Here is a 23,300-nt window from a genome sequence, read left to right as displayed (position 1 = left end):
TAAAAGAAAGCAAAGCTAGCTGAATCTAAGAGTAGCAGGGCAAAAGAACACTCAAGATGGTATTAGTTTTTACGTCTTTTTGCATTATTTCTTCTAGACGGCCAAGAGAACCTACAGTGGTGCACAGAGGGGTAATTGCACACTCAATTTAAAATTTGACCGGGAGTTGACCTTCGGCGCCAAACAATCTAAATGAAAAAAATGTAAAGAGAATGCCATGGCGCCCCATGAATTTTTTTGTGCCCTATTAAATCAATATTGCTTTCAGTTTGCAAAACTTTGGATCAGAAGTTTTTCTTGCTCGCTTCGCCCGCATTTTGCTTCTTTTCTGTAAAGCATTGTAAATTACTAGAAGGAGAGAGAGAGACAGAGAGAGAGAGAGAGAGAGAGAGAGAGAGAGAGAGAGATAGAGAGAAATAATAACAACTAAGAACTTCAGACTGTTTCTGCTAAACAGTTTTGTCTTAAATTCAGGAACAATTGTTCAGAGGCCGGCCCCCATGGAGGAGTGGTTAGCACATCGCGCTACTACGCCAGCGGTTCCGGGCTCGAATCCTGGCCTGGGCATGGATGTTGTGAGTGTCCATTCATCAATTTTACCCTATCATCACTCATTCCCATATTCGTAAATTAGCCAAAAGGGGCACACAAAGCGAAATAAAATAAAACAAATCAATCAATCAATTGTTCGAAGGTGAAGGTGCGTGCACATTTCAGAGACAATTTATATAATTTTTGCTGTAGATTTGTTATGGGGAGGATGAATTGATTATGTAATGTATTTAAATAATCTGCATAATATATATATATATATATATATATATATATATATATATATATATATATATACACATACATACATACATCCTGAATGCAATAACACTAAAAGAGTGAGATAAAATGAGGTTTTTCTTTCCAGACAGAACTTTCATCAATACTTTTGTTCTCCCTAATCAGAGGGTCTGCGCACGCCTATGTCATGATGTACTTCGAAATAGATTTCTGTTCCTTTTTAAGAAGTGTAACGAATATGATAATGCATATATGTACATACACACAACTTTGTCGGGTCCAGCACCCCCCGCTCCCCAACAAGCTTCAGCTGTGTCCCACATTTTCACTTATGAAATATAGTAACCCTAATCATAGCAAAAGTTGAACCTCCCCCTTACGTGAACTAATATATATACGCCCATGAGTGTAACAATAACTGAACAATGTTCTGAGGTGAATAATGAGACTTACAGAAGAACACAGACTCCTCTCAAATACAGGGGTAGTGTTAGGCGCTGGCAATACTTAACAGCACAGAGAAATAAAAACGTATTACTGTCATAGATAGCAGAAAGGATTTGTTAATATATAATACGGTAGTGAGGCAGATAACATATATACACTAAATTAATTTTAAAGATTTCGACCTTTCAGTGTCTGTTTGCCACTTACTATTTGTTCCAGAGCCGTTAACGCTCCTACGAATTCGTAGGACCTCGTAATCTCAGCTCATATTTCTCCCTTTCTTAAACAAGTTCCCTTCCTTTGTATGGGCACCTGCAAAAAACACCCTCATATGTAGTTTGATATAAACCGAGCTCCACACGAAGCTTCTGAATTTTTAACGGCAATCGATGGGACTTTCCTCTTATATGCCTTTCAAGCAGACTTTACAACTAAATAAATGACTTGCCTGTAGCATGTAACATCTATAGGCGTAGCTATCGGCATGTCTAAATCGCGTAGACCTAGCTTTCACCCCAAACTACCACATGAAGAATCATGTTACCATAATCAAGCCAATCTTTGGGTTCAGCTCTTTGGAACGTATTTTTTCTGCTGTCCTGATCGACAATTTGCGGGGAATAGTTATTTCTCGGGCGAAATCAGTGTCTTTATACTTTCTTCAAGATATAGGTTAATCAATTTTAGGTACAAAACATGCATTAAACAAGAATGGCATCTGCACAAGTTTCATTCCAACAATTATAAGTTATTACTCAATACAAAAATGAACATTCACAAATACAGAATATAAATGCATAACACAATCTACAATATACCAGATATAACATGAAAATGTACAATTTATACACAATGATGTAAGGAAAATATCGAGTTTTCTTTCACATAAGGGTACGTACATCAGTAACACGTTCTTATATATAAGTGGTGATGTCACATAAAATATGGCTCATATCAAACTTTTTCTTCACAAATTGCTCACTTCTGTAGCTATTATATTTTCTAGGAAAATTATATTGTTGAACAAAATGAAAAATACTGCAGGAAAACACAATTTTTCTGAAGTTCATGAGGAAAGAACGATACACTCTTACATAAAATTACTATACAGAAAAGCATATTTTTGCTAAAAGAATAACTTTTATTTAGTTTTTATTGTTTGGACGATACGGAGTGGACTGAACGACCCGGTAGGAGGAGGGAGGGGGCGTCCGCCTGTCTTGCCCTCCTCTGGGGCTCCGTTACTTTGTAACCCCATATTTTTGTACCATCAAAACCTCATTTGCCAAATTTTGTACTATTTTTATACTACTCAAAAATGCTAAAAATAATTTTTGTACCACTCAATTTACCGTCGAAAAAAAATAATGAAATTTGGGGTTACAGGGTAACGTCTCAACCTCATCATCGATTTCGGCAATGTTTTCCACATCAAAATATTGTACTATTTATGTACCATTTTGTACCACTATTTAAAAAATTTGTACCCATCAGAAACAGCCAGAAAAAAGGCGGGAAAACTTTTACATTGCAACCATATATTTTTGTACCGTCTCGAGTTGCTTCGAAGAATATTATGCTATTTTTGTACTAATTTCTTTTAAATTAAACTTTATTAACACTACCTTGCAATAAGTGGATATCCGATTTTTATACCGTTCTTAAAAAAACCTCAAAATTTTGAAATTTGTATTTATTTCTTAGAGGCAGCAATTCACGGAAAAATATTGGACAAAATTTTATCGAATACGTGAGGTTTTTGTCTGCGTAATGTTTGAATAAAATGTCTAGAATGACTACTTTCCAATAAGCACCTCCATTATTTTTGTACCGTTACGGAAAACCCGAAAATAATTTTCAATTTTTGGATTTTTCATATCAATGTACTAATTCATATGAATAAATAGACAAAATATTATTACAATGGTGAGTTTAGAGCTCCCCAATTCATCAATACAATTTTATAGACATGTACTTTATATCAAGTCCCTTTTCAAGTCTTCGCAAAGTCACGAAAAACACGGGAAACATTTTATAAATTTCACATTCCTCTCAAAGACACGCACTTTACAAAAAAATATGGACCAAATATTAACGAATATCTGAGGTTTATATCTGTTTAACGTTTTAAAAAATGCCCTAATTTCTATTAGGCACCTTCCTGATTTTTGTACCGTCACTAAAAACCCGGGAAATATTTTTGAATTCTTACTTCTTCGCTGAGACACGAAGTTTAAAAGAAACTATAGACCAAAATATTTTTGAATTCTGACTTCTTCGCTGAGACAGAAAGTTTAAAAGAAACTATAGACAAAGTAATTTCAAGTGTGTGAGGTTTGTATATAAGTAATGTTTAAATTATATCTCCTATATTGTAACTTTCTGTTAAGCCCGTTATCGATTTTTGTACCGTCACGGAATACCCGGGAAATATTTTTGAATTCTTACTTCTTCGCTGAGACACGAAGTTTACAACAAACTATAGACCAAGTAATTTCAAGTGTGTGAGGTTTGTATATAAGTAATGTTTAAATTATATCTCCTATATTGTTACTTTCTATTAAGCCCGTTATCGATTTTTGTACTGTCACGGAAAACCCGGGAAATATTTTTGAATTCTTACTTCTTCGCTGAGACAGGAAGTTTAAAGGAAACTATAGACCAAGCAATTTCAAGTGTGTGAGGTTTGTATATAAGTAATGTTTAAATTATATCTCCTATATTGTTACTTTCTGTTAAGCCCCTTATCGATTTTTGTACCGTCACGGAAAACCCGGGAAATATTTTTGAATTCTTACTTCTTCGCTGAGACACGAAGTTTACAACAAACTATAGACCAAGTAATTTCAAGTGTCTGAGGTTTGTATATAAGTAATGTTTAAATTATATCTCCTTCATAGTAGTAGAATGACAGCACTTCATTCCTACGCGTCAGCAAAAATTTGATGCGGCTGGTGTTATGTTACATCCGGTCGTAGCGGGCCACGAGCGGTTTTATTGTTGAGTCAGCAGAACGTGTCTAATCACCTTGAAGACATCGGAAGCGGTGGGAGGAGGCGGTCAATGGATTTGTCACGTTGTTTCTTGATGTATGCCAACCTAACACATGCATATGTTTTTTTTTGTGTGTGTGTGTGTGGAGGAAATGCCCGCGCAACCATTGCGTATGATGGAAAGACATGAAGAAATGATTTAAAGATGGCGCCGAAGGTGCTGTACCCCCGAAAGTTTAGCGGCTAAGGTTATTGCTCTGTAAAACAAGAGGCGTCGTTGGGGGATCGATTCCTGGTAGAGTCAATATTGATTGATTGATAGATTGAGTTAGTTTTTTTAAGTCCACTTTATGCACGGCAAGACTAATCAGGATTGGACCTACAGTTGAAAAGTGGTGATTCAGACCACTATGTGCCTCCACCGAGTATCGAACCTGGGACCCCTTGATTACAAGGCGACGATGTCAATATTGAATGGTCTCGATTAGCCTGTGTGTAAATAAAGCCAACAAAATGGTTGAGTTCGAAAATCGAGTAGGGTTAGTGGTTAATGTTGTCACCTGGCAATGAAGAGGTCGCGGGTTCGATTCTCTAGGTAGTTAAATTAGGCCAATTGTTTAGTCCCGCCATTATAGGTCCCCGATTAGTCCATCTGTGCATAAATACTGTTTGAATAAAATCAATATGGCGGCCTTGGAGTAGTGGTTATTGTTGTCGCCTGGTAATGAAGAGGTCGCGGGTTCAATTTTCTAGGTAGTTAAATGAGGCCAATTGTGTTGTCCCGCCATTATAGGCCCCGATTAGTCCATCTGTGCATAAATAGTATTTGAATAAAATCAAAATGGCGGCCGCGTTTTGTGTTTAGCGGCGGCGGCGGCGGCGGCGGCGACCGTGGCGCGGGGCGGGGCGGCGCGGGGCGGGGTGTGTTTTTTATTCCGCGAGAAGTTTTAACCAAATGGTTGAGGGTTCGATTCCCAATGTTGGTGAAAATTGGATATTCAATTGTATTTGTTTAAAAGTTCCGATTATCTTTTTTGTGCACAAAGAGAAAATGAACTAATTGGAAATAGGACGTTTATGCTGTAATGAAAAGGTCCCGGGTTCGATTCACAATGTCAAATTGGCTGATAATGATGTTGTTTTTAAAATAAAAAAAAAGAAGTGTGAATAAATTAGAATCTGTTGTTTTGCCGTGTGGGGCCCCCAGTAACGATTAGCTTAAATGCATAAAGAGTAGGTAAAATAAGCAAGATGGCCGTCACTATTGTTTTGTGATCAAAGAGGAGTCATAGGTTCGATTCAATCAAGGGAGGCAACATTCTATGTTTCAATTCCATGTAAAAGTCTAAAGTTATGTTTCGATTAACCTCAATGCATAAAGAGGAATTAAACAAAAACAAACAAAATGGCGACAGATGTGATAAAAGAAAAATTGAATTAGTTTTTTTATAGTGACAAGAAAAAATAGCGAATCACTGTCAGAAATAGAATGAAAATAAAGATACTTGCCTTTGCGTGTCCAGCGCTGTGCAGAAAAGCTCTCATGCTTTATCTCCGACAAATCCACAATACACATTTTTTTATTGTATAGATAATTATTAATGTTGTTATTAACACAGATTCTTACCAGTGTGAAGAAAAGCTCTCATGCTTTATCTCCGACAAGTCCACAATACACACTTTTTCATTATATAGTTAATTATTAATGTTGTTATTAACACCGATTTTTACCAGTGTGAAGAAAAGCTCTTATGCTTTATCTTCGACAAGTCCACAATACACATTTTTTCATTATATAGTTAATTATTAATGTTGTTATTAACGATTGTTACCAGTAAAAATATAAACCATGAGGATTTTTAAAGGGGTGATAAATGAAAAAAAAGCCAAGACATATATTTTATCCCTGTTTATTACCAATATTTACAAAATTCAAAAGAGCCGCACACACACACATACATACGTAAAATGTTTATATTGTGTCACCAGTTTATCAGCATGTTATTTAACAAGTTTTTATTCTTCAAGTTTGTTCACTCACCCACATAAGGAATTGTGTCACTATCATATCCATTTTCTGCTGCAACCACTGAATTAAAATGTTTCACTATTTTTTCCACAAGCATGTTCTCGCAAAAAAGAAACACTTCTTTGGAAAGTCTTTTTCCGTCGATGTTTTGTATAGACAAAGGCTCAGGTTTTGTACATCCGTGTAGATGGGAAAGCACAAACTTCTCCTTATTACATGCATGGACAGGGGAAATATCTGTGCAACCGAAACATTGTTCGCGAAGGTCGAGAATGCAAGATTCCACACAGTTTCCAAAATATGATTTCAGATACGGCGACACTGTTTCACACATAACTTTCGCATGCTCGATGCACACAAATATCTTCATAAAGTTCCGCCACGAACTTTCTGCGATGAACTCTATCTCCAGGGAACCGTAAGCTGTTTTTTTCCTTATAATGATCTGACGACGATTGTACAGCGTGGTTATCAGCAATTCATGTTGCTCACTTAGTGGGTAGGAAACACGAGGCTGCTCACCTGGAATAGCGATGTAATTGTCGATTACTGGAAACAATTCCTGAAGAGCGTGCCACTCCTGCAACTGTAGTTCAACACCGGCCGCCCCGCTTCTGTGTAGCCTGACCACAGGTTGGAAATCCAGATGAGAGGAAAGAAGTAAGAATTCAAAAATATTTCCCGGGTTTTCCGTGACGGTACTAAAATCGATAACGGGCTTAATAGAAAGTAACTATATAGTAGATATAATTTAAACATTACTTATATACAAACCTCACACACTTGATATTACTTGGTCTATAGTTTCATGTAAATTTCGTGTCTCAGCGAAGAAGTAAGAATTCAAAAATATTTCCCGGGTTTTCCGTGACGGTACAAAAATCGATAACGGGCTTAATAGAAAGTAATAATATGGGAGATATAATTTAAGCATTACTCATATACAAACCTCACACACTTGATATTACTTGGTCTATAGTTTCATGTAAACTTCGTGTCTCAGCGAAGAACTAAGAATTCAAAAATATTTCCCGGGTTTTCCGTGACAGTACAAAAATCGATAACGGACTTAATAGAAAGTAACAATATAGGAGATATAATTTAAACATTACTTATATACAAACCTCACACACTTGATATTACTTGGTCTATAGTTTCTTGTAAACTTCGTGTATCAGCGAAGAAGTAAGAATTCAAAAATATTTCCCGGCTTTTCCGTGACGGTACAAAAATCGATAAGGGGCTTAATAGAATGTAAGAATACAGGAGATATAATTTAAACATTACTTATATACAAACCTAACACACTTGATATTACTTGGTCTATAGTTTCATGTAAACTTCGTGTCTCAGCGAAGAAGTAAGAATTCAAAAATATTTCCCGGGTTTTCCGTGACGGTGCAAAAATCGATAACGGGCTTAATAGAAAGTAACAATATGGGAGATATAATGTAAGCATTACTTATATACAAACCTCACACTCTTGAAATTACTAGGTCTATAGTTTCTTGTAAACTTCATGTCTCAGCGAAGAAGTAAGAATTCAAAAATATTTCCCGGGTTTTCCGTGACGGTACAAAAATCGATAACGGGCTTAATAGAAAGTAACAATATGGGAGATATCATTTAAGCATTACTTATATACAAACCTCACACACTTGAAATTACTTGGTCTATAGTTTCTTGTAAACTTCATGTCTCAGCGAAGAAGTAAGAATTCAAAAATATTTCCCGGGTTTTCCGTGACGGTACAAAAATCGATAACGTGCTTAATAGAAAGTAACAATATGGGAGATATAATTTAAGCATTACTTATAAACAAACCTCAAACACTTGAAATTACTTGGTCTATAGTTTCTTGTAAACTTCGTGTATCAGCGAAGAAGTAAGAATTCAAAAATATTTCCCGGGTTTTCCGTGACGGTACAAAAATCGATAAGGGGCTTAACAGAAAGTAACAATATAGGAGATATAATTAAACATTACTTATATACAAACCTCACACACTTGAAATTACTTTGTCTATAGTTTCTTTTAAACTTCCTGTCTCAGCGAAGAAGTAAGAATTCAAAAATTTTTTGGTCTATAGTTTCTTTTAAACTTCGTGTCTCAGCGAAGAAGTAAGAATTCAAAAATATTTCCCGGGTTTTTAGTGACGGTACAAAAATCAGAAAGGTGCCTAATAGAAATTAGGGAATTTTTTAAAACGTTAAACAGATATAAACCTCAGATATTCGTTAATATTTGGTCCATATTTTGTTGTAAATTGCGTGTCTTTGAGAGGAATGTGAAATTTATAAAATGTTTCCCGGGTTTTTCGTGACTTTGCGAAGACTTGAAAAGGGACTTGATATAAAGTACATGTCTATAAAATTGTATTGATGAATTGGGGAGCTCTAATCTCACCATTGTAATAATATTTTTTCCATTTATTCATATGAATTAGTACATTGATATGAAAAATCCAAAAATTGAAAATTATTTTCGGGTTTTCCGTAACGGTACAAAAATAATGGAGGTGCTTATTGGAAAGTAGTCATTCTAGACATTTTATTCAAACATTACGCAGACAAAAACCTCACGTATTCGATAAAATTTTGTCCAATATTTTTCCGTGAATTGCTGCCTCTAAGAAATAAATACAAATTTCAAAATTTTGAGGTTTTTTAAGAACGGTATAAAAATCGGATATCCACTTATTGCAAAGTAGTGTTAATAAAGTTTAATTTAAAAGAAATTAGTACAAAAATAGCATAATATTCTTCGAAGCAACTCGAGACGGTACAAAAATATATGGTTGCAATGTAAAAGTTTTCCCGCCTTTTTTCTGGCTGTTTCTGATGGGTACAAAATTTGTAAATAGTGGTACAAAATGGTACATAAATAGTACAATATTTTGATGTGGAAAACATTGCCGAAACCGATGATGAGGTTGAGACGTTACTCTGTAACCCCAAATTTGATTATTTTTTTTCGACGGTAAATTGAGTGGTACAAAAATTATTTTTAGCATTTTTGAGTAGTACAAAAATAGTACAAAATTTGGCAAATGAGGTTTTGATGGTACAAAAATATGGGGTTACAAAGTAACGGAGCCCTCCTCTGGCACCTTCTGAACTTTAGTTTCTATTCTGAAAATGTGGATAGATTTCAGGAAAATATGATAGGGTTACTTCAAATTATGTGAGCTTATGTTAAAAAATATAAAAGTCAAAGTTGTAATTTATGATTTCAGCACATGAAACGTAGTTCACATGTTATGACGACCATGGATCATGCAAGCGTTTGAAACTGTCAGTCACCATAATTCAACGAAGCATACTTCCTTCAAATTGAACAATGAAGGAGAAGATAAATATGAGATATGTAAAAGTACATTGCTTTTCTGTACTGAAAAATTAAATCGCATTTCCCCATCTAATTTCCACAGTCAGAATATATAGATATAAAGGCCGTGTGGTGATTTGTGCATTTGAAATCATTTTCAGTCATGGCCTCAGCGTATCTACTTCTGGCCTTTTTCTGCATCGTAAAAGCTCAGCTTGATGGTGTTCCAGAAGTGGCCGTAAGTTTATTGTTTCCTAAAGAAAACTAGGATAAAATAATAATGTGTTGTTTTAATAGACCCAAGGTCCAATTCAAAGTTTCTGTTGGCAGGATAAACGTAGAAATGGCAATTCAACTATTATATTTTGTAATGTTCATACAAATATTTATACAGTTGTACGTAACTCAGTTCTGCGTAATTCTGTTTTATAAGCAGAATTTTTTTATTCTGTTAATTAAACCTTATTTGTTAGTAATGCATTTGTACGCAATTTCTGTGTTCTAGGTACTAATTTTCATAAAATACAGTTGATTTGTACGTAATCAAGCTATAACAATGTCATAGAAGTGACAGTTTTCAGTTGCTACTGGTCGGCGATGGAGCACTGATAGAGGAAAAGTTGCACACTTGAGCAGAAAGTATAATTTATACGGGGAGTTGACGCTAATAGTACACATAAAACTAAGATTGAAATAGCTGCAGATTTAGGCATCACTTATACTAGTAAAAGAAATGCTATTGTAGACAATTTTTTTTAAATTGGTTAGTAAAACTATAAAACTACATTGCCTACTGTAGTATTTCAGTACCAAAATGTTCACTAATAAAGTTGCAAATATAATGTTTTTAAGAATCAAACTTGTAGATTCGTTAATTTACCACTATATGACAGAAATAACCTGTGTTACTTATATCTTGTTCCTCAAAATAGATATAATTAAAGTATTTTAATAATGATTTGACATGGTATCTAAATCTGATATGTAAGTAATTCTCAGTTACACGTAATATTTTTTCTTCACCTTGACAATATTATTGACGTATAATTCAGGCTGACACAAAGATTCAACCGTGGAAACTGTGGGCTGGAGAGCGAGTCATTGCTTAAGGTGTTGGCACGTTCCACGTACTGCTTTACTCCGCTAAATAATAATCTGTATAAAATCGGTATCGCAATGGGAATTCACAATGATAATGCATTTTAGAAACAGATGCAAGGAACTTCAAAATAAGATCAATATTGTATTTGTAGGACTAACCAATACTAAGAAAAAGTTGTTTCGCCAAATTGATGAGAAAAATTTCTTTTTGACAAAATTTTTAAAATATGGAAATTAAGAATTCTGTTTAAAAACTTTCTTCCTGCATCATACTAAAATTTGATAACGTTCGGACCACCCATTTTTGAATTGCAGAATTTCACAGAGAGGGATCGTTTGCAAAATCGGCCTTTTTTCTGTTCTCACGACGATAAAAAATAGAAAGCATGCTCTAATAAAAAATTGATTAGCATAGATTAACGCAGATTTGAATAAGCTAAATTTTGATATAAGTCATGTTTTTAGTAGGTCTACTGGTTAATTTTTAATTGCAGCCTAAACTCTAGTATCTATAATTTTTAATTCGATAGTGATCACTACCACGATAATTGTGCAAAACGAACTTCTTGAATGACGTTTGAAAAGTGAGGAACAAACAAGAAAATGGCAACTGCACTTGCGTAAGAACTGCTTCTCATTCGCTCCACACTGTCCAACAGACGACATTCTCCTTATTTACGATTGACACAGGAATTGTCCAGAGATTGCTACTGTGGGAAAGGCTCAATCTATTACATGTTGCATGTTCACTTATAAAACCTTAATTTAAAAGCGAAAAAAAAAGACACTCTAGAATTACGAAAATTCCAGAACGCATAAAAAGTAGGTTTAAGCAATGAGATTGACTTGTCCATTAACAGTCTCCATGAAGTTAGGAACAGCAACTTATTTCAGCAACATGTAAATTTAACTTTTCGAACCGATTAAAATAATTTACATATAAACTACTTTAGGGATTTAAGATATATAAAACACACAATTTAAAACAAGATGATGCAGGATCTGGTAAATGATTTTGATAAACAAGTCTAGAGAATACATTCTTAATGATTTCGAATAGGATAGGATTAAGTTTGAGTTTTGTTTTTCAAACTCACATATGCTAATCGGGACTAGACCATTGGGTTTAAATTGGAATCCAATCGACTGCATGGGATTCGGGACCCCTTGATTACAAGGCGACGATATTAATATACCATAATTTTGTTTGGGATAAGATAACTTGATAAGAAATACATATTTATCTTTGAACTCTACAATTTTTTGTTTCGAATACTGTATTTGTCATTGTACGTACCAGATTGCCGCCAATGTATTCAACCACCCCATTCGTTTTGTATGGCAGAATAGAGCCTTTGATGCGTTTGACAGTAGGCCTCAGCATTTATTGTTGCTCTCTGTAGCATAAAATCAATGAACAAGACAGCTGCAAGAACTTTTCGCTTGCTGAGTGTTTGTTTTTCCTTTTTTGGCTTGGAGTGTGATCCGATATGGTGCCACTCCATTGACTGGCGCTTGGTTTCGGGTGTTGAATAGGCGACCCATGTCTCATCGCCTGTCGCAAAAAAAAAAAAAATTCGGAAAGCACTTTGCCATGGTTGGAAAACTCAATACTGTCACTACATGGTTGAATACATTGTCGGCAAACCGAGTACAATGACGGTACAGACAAACTGGTAAGTGCTCGAATGGGTATGGAGAATTTGTGGAAGAGTTGAGTAAGGTATGTAGTTTCTTGCACACATCATTTGTAGTTTGTGAGTTACACCAAAACGTTCCTTTTTTACTGGATGACCATCGTATGATAAAGCAGCCATAAAATAAATACTAATGTCTTAATGGTAGGGCTGAGTCGATACCAATGTTGATGTATCGGTATCGGAAAGTATCGGTTGGAATCTATTTTGATCTTTCATGCAACGCGACACTTTCGCAAATTGTTGAGCACACGGGGGACATAATCTGCGCCAATGACTTCGCATACGTCCTTGATTCTTGTGCGAAGAAGAGTCATATCGTGCATCTTCACGCTGTACACCAGAGATTTAACATGCCTCCAGAAAGCATAGTCCATCGGATTCAAATCCGGCGAGCGTGGGGTCCATTCGGCCGTTCCTCTGCGACCAGTGTTCCGGAAATCTGATATCCAGCCAGCCTCGTACAGCCCGGGCGTACTGCGGTGGGGCAAAATTGTGAATGAACCATGCGGGATACGTTCCAATAATGTCCAATTCGGGTATTAGCCAATCGCCCAACATTGTCAGATAGTTTTCGCCGTTCACAGCCTCTTCGAAAAACTACGGGCCAATGATATTATAATTCCACAAGCCGCATCACAAAATAACTTGTGAGATTCGTACGAACGGTGGTTATCCTTGAACCAGTCGCGCAGATTATGTTTGTTGACTTCCCCATTGATGTAAAAATTAGCCTCATCGGAAAAAAGCTCACTGGATAGACATGTAGCATCCTCATCCATCTTATCCAAGCACACGTTTCCAGTCTTCCGATAGACGCTGCAAAAGTTGAGCTTGAATGGATGAAATATTTCCTTCTTCACGATATCGTGAATGATCGATCGGGAACTTGCAACTCCATACTGATCCTCCGGATAGACTTCTTTGGACTGGTATATACTTTGGCAAGCACTGCTTCCCGAACGTCTTCGCTAGTGTGTGACCTTTCTGACCGGGGCAAATCCGCAACTTAACCCGTACTTCTGAATTTCTCCAGCAATCGCCCACGGTGGTGTGGGATACTGGTTGTCGTCTGGGATGGCGTCGATTGAACTTACTGTCAACTTCTCGGTTTGAGTAACCTTCACGTCCACATAGCAGTATTATTTCCACACGTTCGTCCTGCGACAGAACGAACATTTTTTTTACCATCTTGCCTATGGTGCGGGAATTTTCGGACACCCTGTACAGGGTGTCTCGTAAGTCCAGAATCATAAGAATTATGCTACTGTTCTCAGAGACTACCTTACTTGCCAGTTTCTAGGTGACTGTATCATTTGCCGAGAGATTATTGAGTGGTTCCATGAAGCCCAGACCTGATACAGCCTAACTTTTATCCAGGAAGCTCTTACGAGTCTGGCTTAAAGTCGAAAAATTTCCTGTCGTGCAGCGTCAGGAAGAAGAAACCGACACGATTGTCGTCGCATTGATTCTTCAGCTACCGAACGTGTTTTACTGGAGAGGCACTTACGTAAAATCCCAAATGGTGCATAGACTTGTGAGACGCCCTGTATTCTAGGCCGACATGCTATTAAAATATTTCTGTTGTGTGTCATATTTTCATTCTCTTGCAGACCCTGAAAGCATACATAACGGAATTCTACCCTTGTAAGGGATTTACAAACAACAAGTTCATCTTCCAGAATGCTTCGTTCTGGTTTGTCAACAGGTCAACCATTGAAATGAGCTGTATTGTGGAAATCCTGGTGGAAATAGACGACACCGCATGGGTAATGAGAGCAATATATTAAAATATAGCAAGAAAGTGTGCACATCAATAGTGATAAGATGAAAATTAAAAAAGCTCTATGGAAAATAGACGGCGAGAGAGAGAGAGAGAGAGAGAGAGAGAGAGAGAGAGAGAGAGAGAAAAAGTCCCCACTTTCTGTGTGCTAGGTTTTTTTCTTTTTTAACAAGTGAGTGGTTTGCTCAGGCAGTAATTCAGTTACAGTTACTATTTTTGAGATAGAACTCAGTTAAAGTTATCGATACTTTAAAAGGTAACCACGAGTTACTTTCACAATTACTTTGTACATAATTCATTGAATTAAATCAATTAGGTTATTTTATAGCTTTTCTGACACATTTAGCTAATCGCAACGATGAAGATGAGTGATGAATTGATGAAAGTAATGAACCGACATCACAAAGGACACCCATGGCCAGATCTGAATTCGATCGTTGCGCGCTGTAATAACCAAAATTAATGTAACTCGTAGAATGTTTTAAATGTATGTTTTGCAAACTGACTGTCTTCACTGATGTCCATCTAAAATTATCACTAATTTTCATTATGGGTTTTAATAAACCTGATGTTTGAAATACGATTATACTTCAAAAATTGCGTGACGTAAAACATTTGCTCGCAATATATAGGTATATTAACTATTATTTATATTTTTAGGATGTCACAATTTCCTGGTTGTATTGCATATAATACGTTTCTAACTGAAGTATTCTACAATTTTGAAATCTGAGAAGTAGCAGATCACTGAGGAAAACATGTGTTTTCATCATTGTACATACACTGAGAGAAATACTAAGGGAAACGCCTACCGCTTCTCTCTCTCTCTCTCTCTCTCTCTCTTTCGGAAGTACATATTTTATGAACTCCCTTCGCACATATTACTGAGCGTTACAATTTGTGCAAATTTACTGCAAGTGAGGATGTATGTAGCTTCTACGAATTATACCACAAAAATATCTACAGAGTTTGAAATTATTTTCGTAAACGTGATGAAAACTCGTCCAAAATAAAAGGTTTAATGTGATAGAGATTAAACTTTGCACAAGAAATTTGTACGAGTAATGTCTCAAAGTTCATTCTAAATATACTACTTTTTATTTTACAATAAGATACAAATAATAGAGTTATTATCCGCGAGAAATATAAAGTGATGGATCTTGTCTTTGTGTGTGCGTGTGTGTGTGTCAGTCTTAAGAACAGCCTAAACTGCACGATAGTTACTGTTAGGTACATTCCTGGACAAACACAACAAACAAGGTCTAAGAAACGTATAAATGTTTTTTTAAAGAAGAAATTAAAGTTGCACTAACAAATCATGAGCTTCGATCGTTTCTTGGTTGCATCGTCAATCAAAGGTTTATGAAAATTTAATTCCACTCTGTGCTCACATAGTCTAATCGGGACTAGGTGAAAGGTAATATGCATGTGCACACATGCCATGAAAACATATGGAGTGATGTGGAGGTAGAGTTCTACATATTCTTGATTTCGGCCATAGTTGTGATGATGTGATCAACATCATGCCTGGCCGCCTTTACCTAGCAGGGTTACCCTCAGGTAGCCATTGATACGAAGCTGAGCGGGCTTCAGAGCCGCGCAGAAAGAGGGAAATGTATGGACAAATTCCTGGTCCAGATCACCTAACCCGGGATTCCAACCCGGGTCTTCCGTATCGTAGCCAGATGCTGTACCAACTTTATTTTTTAAAAAAAATGGAATTTCCCTTAGTGCAGGCTTCCCCACACATCATACTCATATCATAATCTCGAATATCAGTTTCATTCAGGACAGACGAACACAAACATTCATGTCCGAACCGGAATTCGAACCCGAGACCCCTGGCGTCGTAGCGCGCTGTGATAACTACTCCGCCACGGGTCGACACACACTGAGCTACCGCAGCCCGTCTTGACTGGACCTACAGTTTAAAGTGGGATCCGAACCACTGCGCAATGTGACGAATCCGATACTTTTTAATACAAGGCGACAGGGTAATATAGCTACGCCATGTGGGAGATCCAATGGGGGCGAATTTGGGGCGTTGGGCGTTCGCCTACCTTTTGCCACTTTTACACACGCACTATGCTAAATCTTATCTACCAAGGGAAATGAAACCGTCTCTTCCAGTTTTGGAACCTAATGGAAGGCACTGGGGAGATCTATACCAGCATCGTGTCTACTAGAAGAAAAATATTTGTGTGCGCAGTCATTAAACTGTACAAAGTATTGTTGAAAGTGTAACTCTTACATCACAACTATTCGGAATCTTATTAAAATTTGGTTCTTCATACTCTAGGGAAAGGTAGAATTAACCAAGTGCGAAGGCGGCATGGACAACTGTGAAAAGTTTCCAGAGATGAAATGCGATAATTTGTGCAAGAGCCTCTGGGAAGAAGGAACGCCATGGAGTGAAGCACTGCGGAATGCCGAAAACATGAACGCAACTGGTTGTCCAATTCCACCGGTAAGAGTGACCAATTTTTAAAAGTTAATTTTGTATAGGAGGACCTGGTAGCCACCAGTTATTGGGAGGGTAGTTCTCTTTTGGGTGCGTTCCGAAAGTCTTAACGAAACGAACGAATTCAACGAAGGTAACTGGGCTGGTGAACATGGTGAAACCAGTTATTTTACAGACTTATGGGGGCTCTAGGCGAAAGCGCAGGATCAGCGTTTTGTTTATAGAAAGTTTCCGCATGGCGTCCAGCAGAAGGCATGTCCTTCTGGCAGAAATAAACTCTACTGCTGATATTGTTACTAATTTTAATCACATTGCAAGAACAGTTGACGCACACTCATCTTGTGGATGTTGCTTCGTATCGCTCTCTGTTAAAATTATAATACATATTCCGAACAGGACTTGTCAAAGCAAACTATTCTAGGTGGCAGCACCCCTGTTGTGTCCCCACGTTTTTGATGCTCCCATTCAAATACGTACATGGGGAATTTGATGCTGAACGTGATGCTATCAAATCAAATTGCAAGTTTAATTACATCTTAACCTCAGAAATTATGTCTGAACATGATAAATGAATGATCAGTGCTGTAAAAGCTAAGATTTTTAGAAAGACGATCGTCAACAACAGAATAGATATCGGAACTAAAAAAAAGCTTTAAAATGTGTACATCACTTGTTTACGTCACTTGCAAATTTCACAATTTAAGTGTTTAATTGTTGTGAATCCGGAAAAGAATAATACGTAAGTATTCCGCGTGACTGTACTATTATTTATATAAGTGTTATTAAAAACTGACTTTTTTTTTACGTGATATTATACTTTTTCACATGGCTAGTAAATATGGTCCTCTGTTTTATACACGTATACCCATTTCTCGAGAAGAATAGTTATTACAAGAAATATTTTATCTTCTGTTTCATGTTTCGCAACCTCTAGGGCTTTCTTATTTACAGGAATTATGATTTCTAAATGGTTGTAACAAAAAAAGGACGAAAATACGAGTTTCAAATGTCTGCTTAATACAAGGAAAACATACGTTAATATTAAGTTATCAGATAGGGCATAGCGGCATAGTGTATAATAATAAATATCATGCCTTTACGCACTTAGGACATTTTTTCATTATAATTTGGGTAGTTTCTCCGATTCCTACTCCTGCCGTTGAATTACACATACTCGCAACCAGAAAAAAAGAAAGCGTAGTGTCAAAATCTAAATTTTTATATTATCGACCTAGGGTCGACCCAATTGATGTCAAGTTTAGTGCTCTTTGTGCATAAATGTACTATATTTAGCTCGTTTGAGCTACCCTGTCGTTGCGCCATGTGGCTCGAATGCGAGAGGAAAGATGAGTTTACAGGATTATTGTTGGTAAACTGATGGTAAGCGACCAGTAGGAAGGCCAAACGAAGATGGAGAGATGACGTTGAGATGTACCTAAAGGAAATCCGTAGGGATGGAGAAGAGTGGATGATGGATATTGTTCAACATAGGGACAAATGTAAGGCTTGTATTGCTGCAGCCACGAACCTTCGGGATTAAGAAGGCTAGAGAATTAGTTAGTCTTGGAAGGACTCGTGCACCAACACAGTCCGTCACCGTATTAACCCTGTCTAGTGCACTGCACTTTTTGACCTCACTAATTCGTCTAGGTGGTTACAAAGTACAACACCGACTCGTCTACTTAGTCGAATTGATGTCACGAAGTGTATTTGGTGTCTGCATCGTTTGCACTAGGTTCTGGAGGAGTGTACAGTGTAGTGTATGACAGGGGTTTATCCAGGATTTTTACCTTGGTGGGGTGTTGGAAACTTTTTGGGGGTGTAAGTTTGGGGGTATTAAGTAAATATTTTGAACCGTTTTTAAAATGTTCGCCCTAATTCAATTTATTCATAGATGTTTCCAGAGATTACCCCCTCCTCCCTTCCCTTCACGTAATATTTCAATGGCAAAAATATGTCAAATGCAGGAAAAAATGGAAAATAGACTTTTGTGATAATGTTAACATTTCAGTCTAACTTTTCGAATATTGCTTTCCGATAATGTTCAGTACTTGATTTAATCAATCGTTAGATAAAACACAATATATGACATTGAAAAACGCAAAATGTACACATATTACCTACTACCAGAAATCATTTCATGCAATTCGTAAGTTCGTTATAATAGGCGCAATATTTGTTAACTGTATTTGTATGGATCTTGTCGTAGGTGTAACTCTGCGTTCATCTTGGGGGTGCCCAACTCATAGATGAGATATCAGTGCATGGATGCGTGCGCGCTTGCCTGTCTGAAGTAGTAGTAATAAGTACAGATATAATATGACTTGAATAAATGATTATACTGCGAGCAAGAAAATTTTTAGAACTATTTCTTTGCAAACTGATTATGCATATTATTAATTAAACATAGCGACAGTATCCCACGGTGTTTACTCTTTACAATCTTGCTTTGCTCGTTCGGCGTCCTCTTTACATGCCCTCTGCACCTTCCTGTTCTAGCTTCGGTTAGAAAATATGCATATATATAATTTTAATAGTTCTATGTAGCGAGTGAGTTCCAAATTCTGCTCGTGTTTTCAAATCTCTGTTTAAGCAATGATTCACAAACTGAAATAAAGTAATGAAACTCTCTATATACGAGTATTTAGAGCATGGCCATGAATACTTTAAAATATAGCGGGAAGTTGGGATGCACGTTTGATAGATACCAAATATTGCTTTTGAACGAAATCGGTCAAGGAAATTCACATTGAAGTCTTATACCCATACAAAACTATGGAAAATACACTTGGCGCTGTTGAGAGTGTATCTTTCAAGTACTGAACAAGAGACTCTAGGGAATTAGGAATCATGTGCCTCTTTGCCTTAAAAGAAAACTAAATAAAATGTGCAAATAAACGCATGGCATGTTATGTGCTAAGGGATGGCAAGGAATTTTCACTTCTAAATTGAGGTAATGCTTTATTTTCAATTATTTAAAAATTGAATAGCATTTCTTTCACTTTCCAACACAAAGAACACAAGTAACCAAACGAAATTTCTCTCTCCACGTTTTCCAGCAGGCAGTGGCAAGTGCCGTCGTGCCTCCACTGGTGCGCCTATGGTCAGATATAAATTTGGGACTTAATGTAAATTAAATTTATTTTTATTTCCTTATACTTCCTTTGCTACCTCTGAAAAGTTGGGAAAAATTAAATATGTCATTATGTCAGGTAACCGACTAGATAAAAAGAGAAAGACAATTTTTACTAAATCTATATCTTTGAAAATTGACAATAACTTTAATTTAATAGGGTGCCAGTTATTTCACAGAACATTACGACGTTAACGCCTTTCTATTTGTGTCTGTTTTCCTTGTTCGGCACCCCAATTGTCCTTAGCACCCACGCCGATGCCCCCACCTTTTACAACTTTTTTTCTAATATATAATTTATTTTACGAAGATAAGAACTCTTAGAGCCACAAAAGTGGTCACATACATCAACTATAGACATGAATAAATCACTTATAGGTTCTTCATGGAATACTTGCCGTTTTATATTGAATACCGTACTCAGTCAGTAAATTTTATATTGGTACTTTATGAATATCCGTTGGAAGAAATTATACCTATATATAGTGTCATTCCTTTTCGACTCACCACTTTCGGTTTCTTTCTGTCTGGTTTCATTTTCTCTACTTCCCTCAGCTTGTTTTGCAGTAAAGTTTCAGACATTGTTACACTAAGCAGAACAACACACGAACTGAGATGCTACACTGAGTTAAACCTTTATCTTTCTTCCCTTACTTTTAACGTACATTTTTACATGAAAGTATCGAGAGGAAAATGCAACAAAGTATGCATTTCATTGACTCAGGGGTTGATTTTACAACTCTGTAACGTATTTAATATTTATTTAGGTATTCAAGCGCTGAACTGTCAACACTGTGTGCGGTATGTGCTCCCTCTAAAGAGTGCGAGAGTTCGGTTTGACATTTTCCAGATGGCAATGTCCCTTCCCTAGAGCTGATCGAAGCTTGTCAAGGAAGCTAAGCCCCGCGACAGGTTAACTTTGCAGCAAATGTTATGTATTAATCCACGCTAGAACGGCGCTCAGCATCTCTGTGCCAGTTTTGCCTTACCCGCCGAGCTGTTCAAATCACAGACAGTGAGAAAATCGGCAGTATTGCAGCGGAACTATATTCTGCGTGCACGTTTGGGTCTATATATGTGAAAAGTTGCTGCAAACGTAACCTGTCGCAGGGATTAGTGTTTCGAGGAAATGACCATGCTGCATATTCCACCCTTCTTCTTCCTTGACACTTTGGTTTTAGTTGATCGAAAGGTCCATTGGACTACGCTTCTTTTAGAGCTACAAATGGTTCCTTTTCTGTTTAAGTTGAAGTATTGTCATTCTATTGTTGATATAGAAATCCATATTTACACCCCCCCCTACAGGGGAGTGTACGTCAAAGTTTAGGAGGGTGTTGGTGGGGTGTTAGGGGAGTGTGGATAAATCACTGTTGTATGATCACGTGGTGCGTGCTAACCAATCATATGAACGATGAAAGTGGCAGGCAGGCATTTGTTGAATCTTTTAGACTTGAACATCTGTTATTGTCTACTTGGTTGAGCACGGTTTCTTTGCACCAGCCTGACATTGACACCTGCACTACACTTTGTGTCAAAACGTGCAGCGAACTTAACGGGTCTATTTGTACCGTAACAATCTCCTCAAAATAGAGAATTGTATCAAGTCAGAGTTCATAAACTCAATCACCAGCCGTTGCGCTCTCAGGCATTCAAGGCAAATTAAGTTGCTGATCAAGGAGTATTGCAGGGCAATGAGCAGGGTGAGATAGGAAGTAATAAGGTATAGAGCAAAAGGTGGTGAGGGGTCCTTTTTGTCTTTGGTCTTAGAGCGGGAAGCAACAGGAGAGATTGAGCGATCGAGTACAGGCTTACCCTAAGATCTTTCTCCAAGGAACTTCATCATCGGTGATAGACAGGCATTATCCTATTTCAACCATGTTTGATCCAGACTTGAAGATATATAATCCAAGTGGTTGTGTTTTAACATTTCTAAGTGTGTATAGTTAGCCTCTCGCTTATTACCATCAAGCTTACCATGAACAGCGAGTGCTCAAACAATGAGGACGAATGATCAGTGAGCTGCATCACCCACCAGGATGGTTAAGGTTTCTGGTTCGATCCTACGTTCCTAGTAGAACGTTACGGTACCAAAAAGTACTTTTCCTCATATCAGCCTCCACACGAAAGACTACTTAGTTAGTGGTGGTCCTTCTACTTCTAATAGTTATGGATATTTTGGTCTTCAGGTTTTTTTTCTTTCAGTAATACTAAGTAGTTCTCTTGAATGTGTTTTTATTCGTCACTGATAAGAAGCTCGTCGGAGTATCACACGAAGAGTGAAAAATGCACTAACGCATATATAATTTATATTTCATTCTGAATAAAATCTTAACTTTATTTTATTACTTTTTAGGGAACCTATAAAACTACAAACGCCTTGATGGAAATAATGAAGAGCACCACGGACAGTGCAAAATTGGAGGGCTTCAAAGGAGAGCTGTTCTTTGATTTCTATTTTTATCTTGGTGAAGATCCAATTGGGTGCCAGCACATAGAGGGCGTGATTGAAGACGACGATGGCTCTGGGAAGAAAAAGAAGAAGACGAAAGGATAATGAGACAGTCCTTTAATAAGAACCACCAAGGAACAAGTCGTTTGGATGCTCAGAAATGCATACTTTTACGCTCAATATTATATATATACATATATGTATGTGTATGCATATACATTTTGAGCACATGATTCATTACACAAGGCTTTAGCTAACTAATTAACGTTAGAGCTATGTTACGACGTTAGACTTGCACATGTTCCATTTTTGCATTTGTCAAATTCTCTAGCAAGCTTCTATTAAATATATAATCACTCTAGCATTGTCACTGTTTTTGTTTCGTCAATTCTCTTTCATAAATTGGTGTTTTATTTGTTTTCCTATCCTTATATTTGACTCATTAGTGCAGTCACTTTAGACGATTTTTTTCGAAATAAAGGAACTAATTCATAACAAGCTGAAATTTGGTATGTAACGTTTTTATAGCATTAATAACAACATACTAAAAGTCCCCGGCGATCACCCGTACACTAAGTCCGCCATATTGAAAAATGGCGGCCAATGAAAGTTTTCACGAAATAAAGGAACCTTAATTCATAACAAGCTGAAATTTGGTATATAACATCTTAGTAACATTTAGTAACAACATACAAAAAGTCGCTGATGATCACCCGTACGCTAAGGCCGCCAAAAGGCCGCAGGGTGATCGCCGGAGACTTTGATATGCTATTACTAATGGTATAGACTAAGAAGCTATGCACCAAATTTCAGCTTGTTATGCATTATAGTTCCCTTATTTCGTGAAAACTTTCATTGTCCGCCATTTTTCAATATGGAGGCTTTAGCGTACCGGTGATCGTCAGGGACTTTTGGTATGTTGTTACTAATGTTACTAAGATGTTATATACCTAATTTCAGCTTGTTATGAATTACGATTCCCTTACTTCGTTAAAACTTTCATTGTCCGCCATTTTTTAATATGGCGGACTTAGCGTACGGGTGATCGCCGGGGACTTTTGGTATGTTGTTATTAATGCTATAAAGAC

The 23,300-nt window shown here is 36.9% G+C and overlaps 2 protein-coding genes across 2 annotated transcripts in view; one reads left to right on the top strand and one right to left on the bottom strand.

Moving 5' to 3' along the window:
• The window catches only part of LOC145991142 (uncharacterized), a 127,975-nt gene that overhangs the window by 77,011 nt on the left and 27,664 nt on the right, over positions 1 to 23,300 (bottom strand). The window lies entirely within an intron of this gene.
• LOC145991134 (uncharacterized) lies at positions 9,726 to 22,618 on the top strand. Its single transcript, XM_083126916.1, has 4 exons — positions 9,726 to 9,826; positions 14,000 to 14,155; positions 16,469 to 16,636; positions 22,117 to 22,618. The coding sequence occupies exons 1-4, from the start codon at positions 9,752 to 9,754 to the stop codon at positions 22,315 to 22,317; spliced, it is 600 nt and encodes a 199-aa protein (XP_082983042.1). The 5' UTR covers positions 9,726 to 9,751; the 3' UTR covers positions 22,318 to 22,618.

The sequence above is a fragment of the Lepisma saccharinum genome, chromosome 1 (genome assembly GCF_977018435.1).
Source record: "Lepisma saccharinum chromosome 1, izLepSacc3.1, whole genome shotgun sequence".
Lineage (NCBI taxonomy): Eukaryota > Metazoa > Arthropoda > Insecta > Zygentoma > Lepismatidae > Lepisma > Lepisma saccharinum.
This window is presented reverse-complemented; position numbering and strand designations above follow the sequence as displayed.

Bases quoted from the DNA above. Each gene is read 5' to 3' on its own strand.
- LOC145991134 (XM_083126916.1), top strand. From the start codon at position 9,752: ATGGCCTCAGCGTATCTACTTCTGGCCTTTTTCTGCATCGTAAAAGCT. The intron at 9,827-13,999 runs GTAAGTTTATTG...ATTCTCTTGCAG, and splicing joins ATGGTGTTCCAGAAGTGGCC to ACCCTGAAAGCATACATAAC. The intron at 14,156-16,468 runs GTAATGAGAGCA...TTCATACTCTAG, and splicing joins AAATAGACGACACCGCATGG to GGAAAGGTAGAATTAACCAA.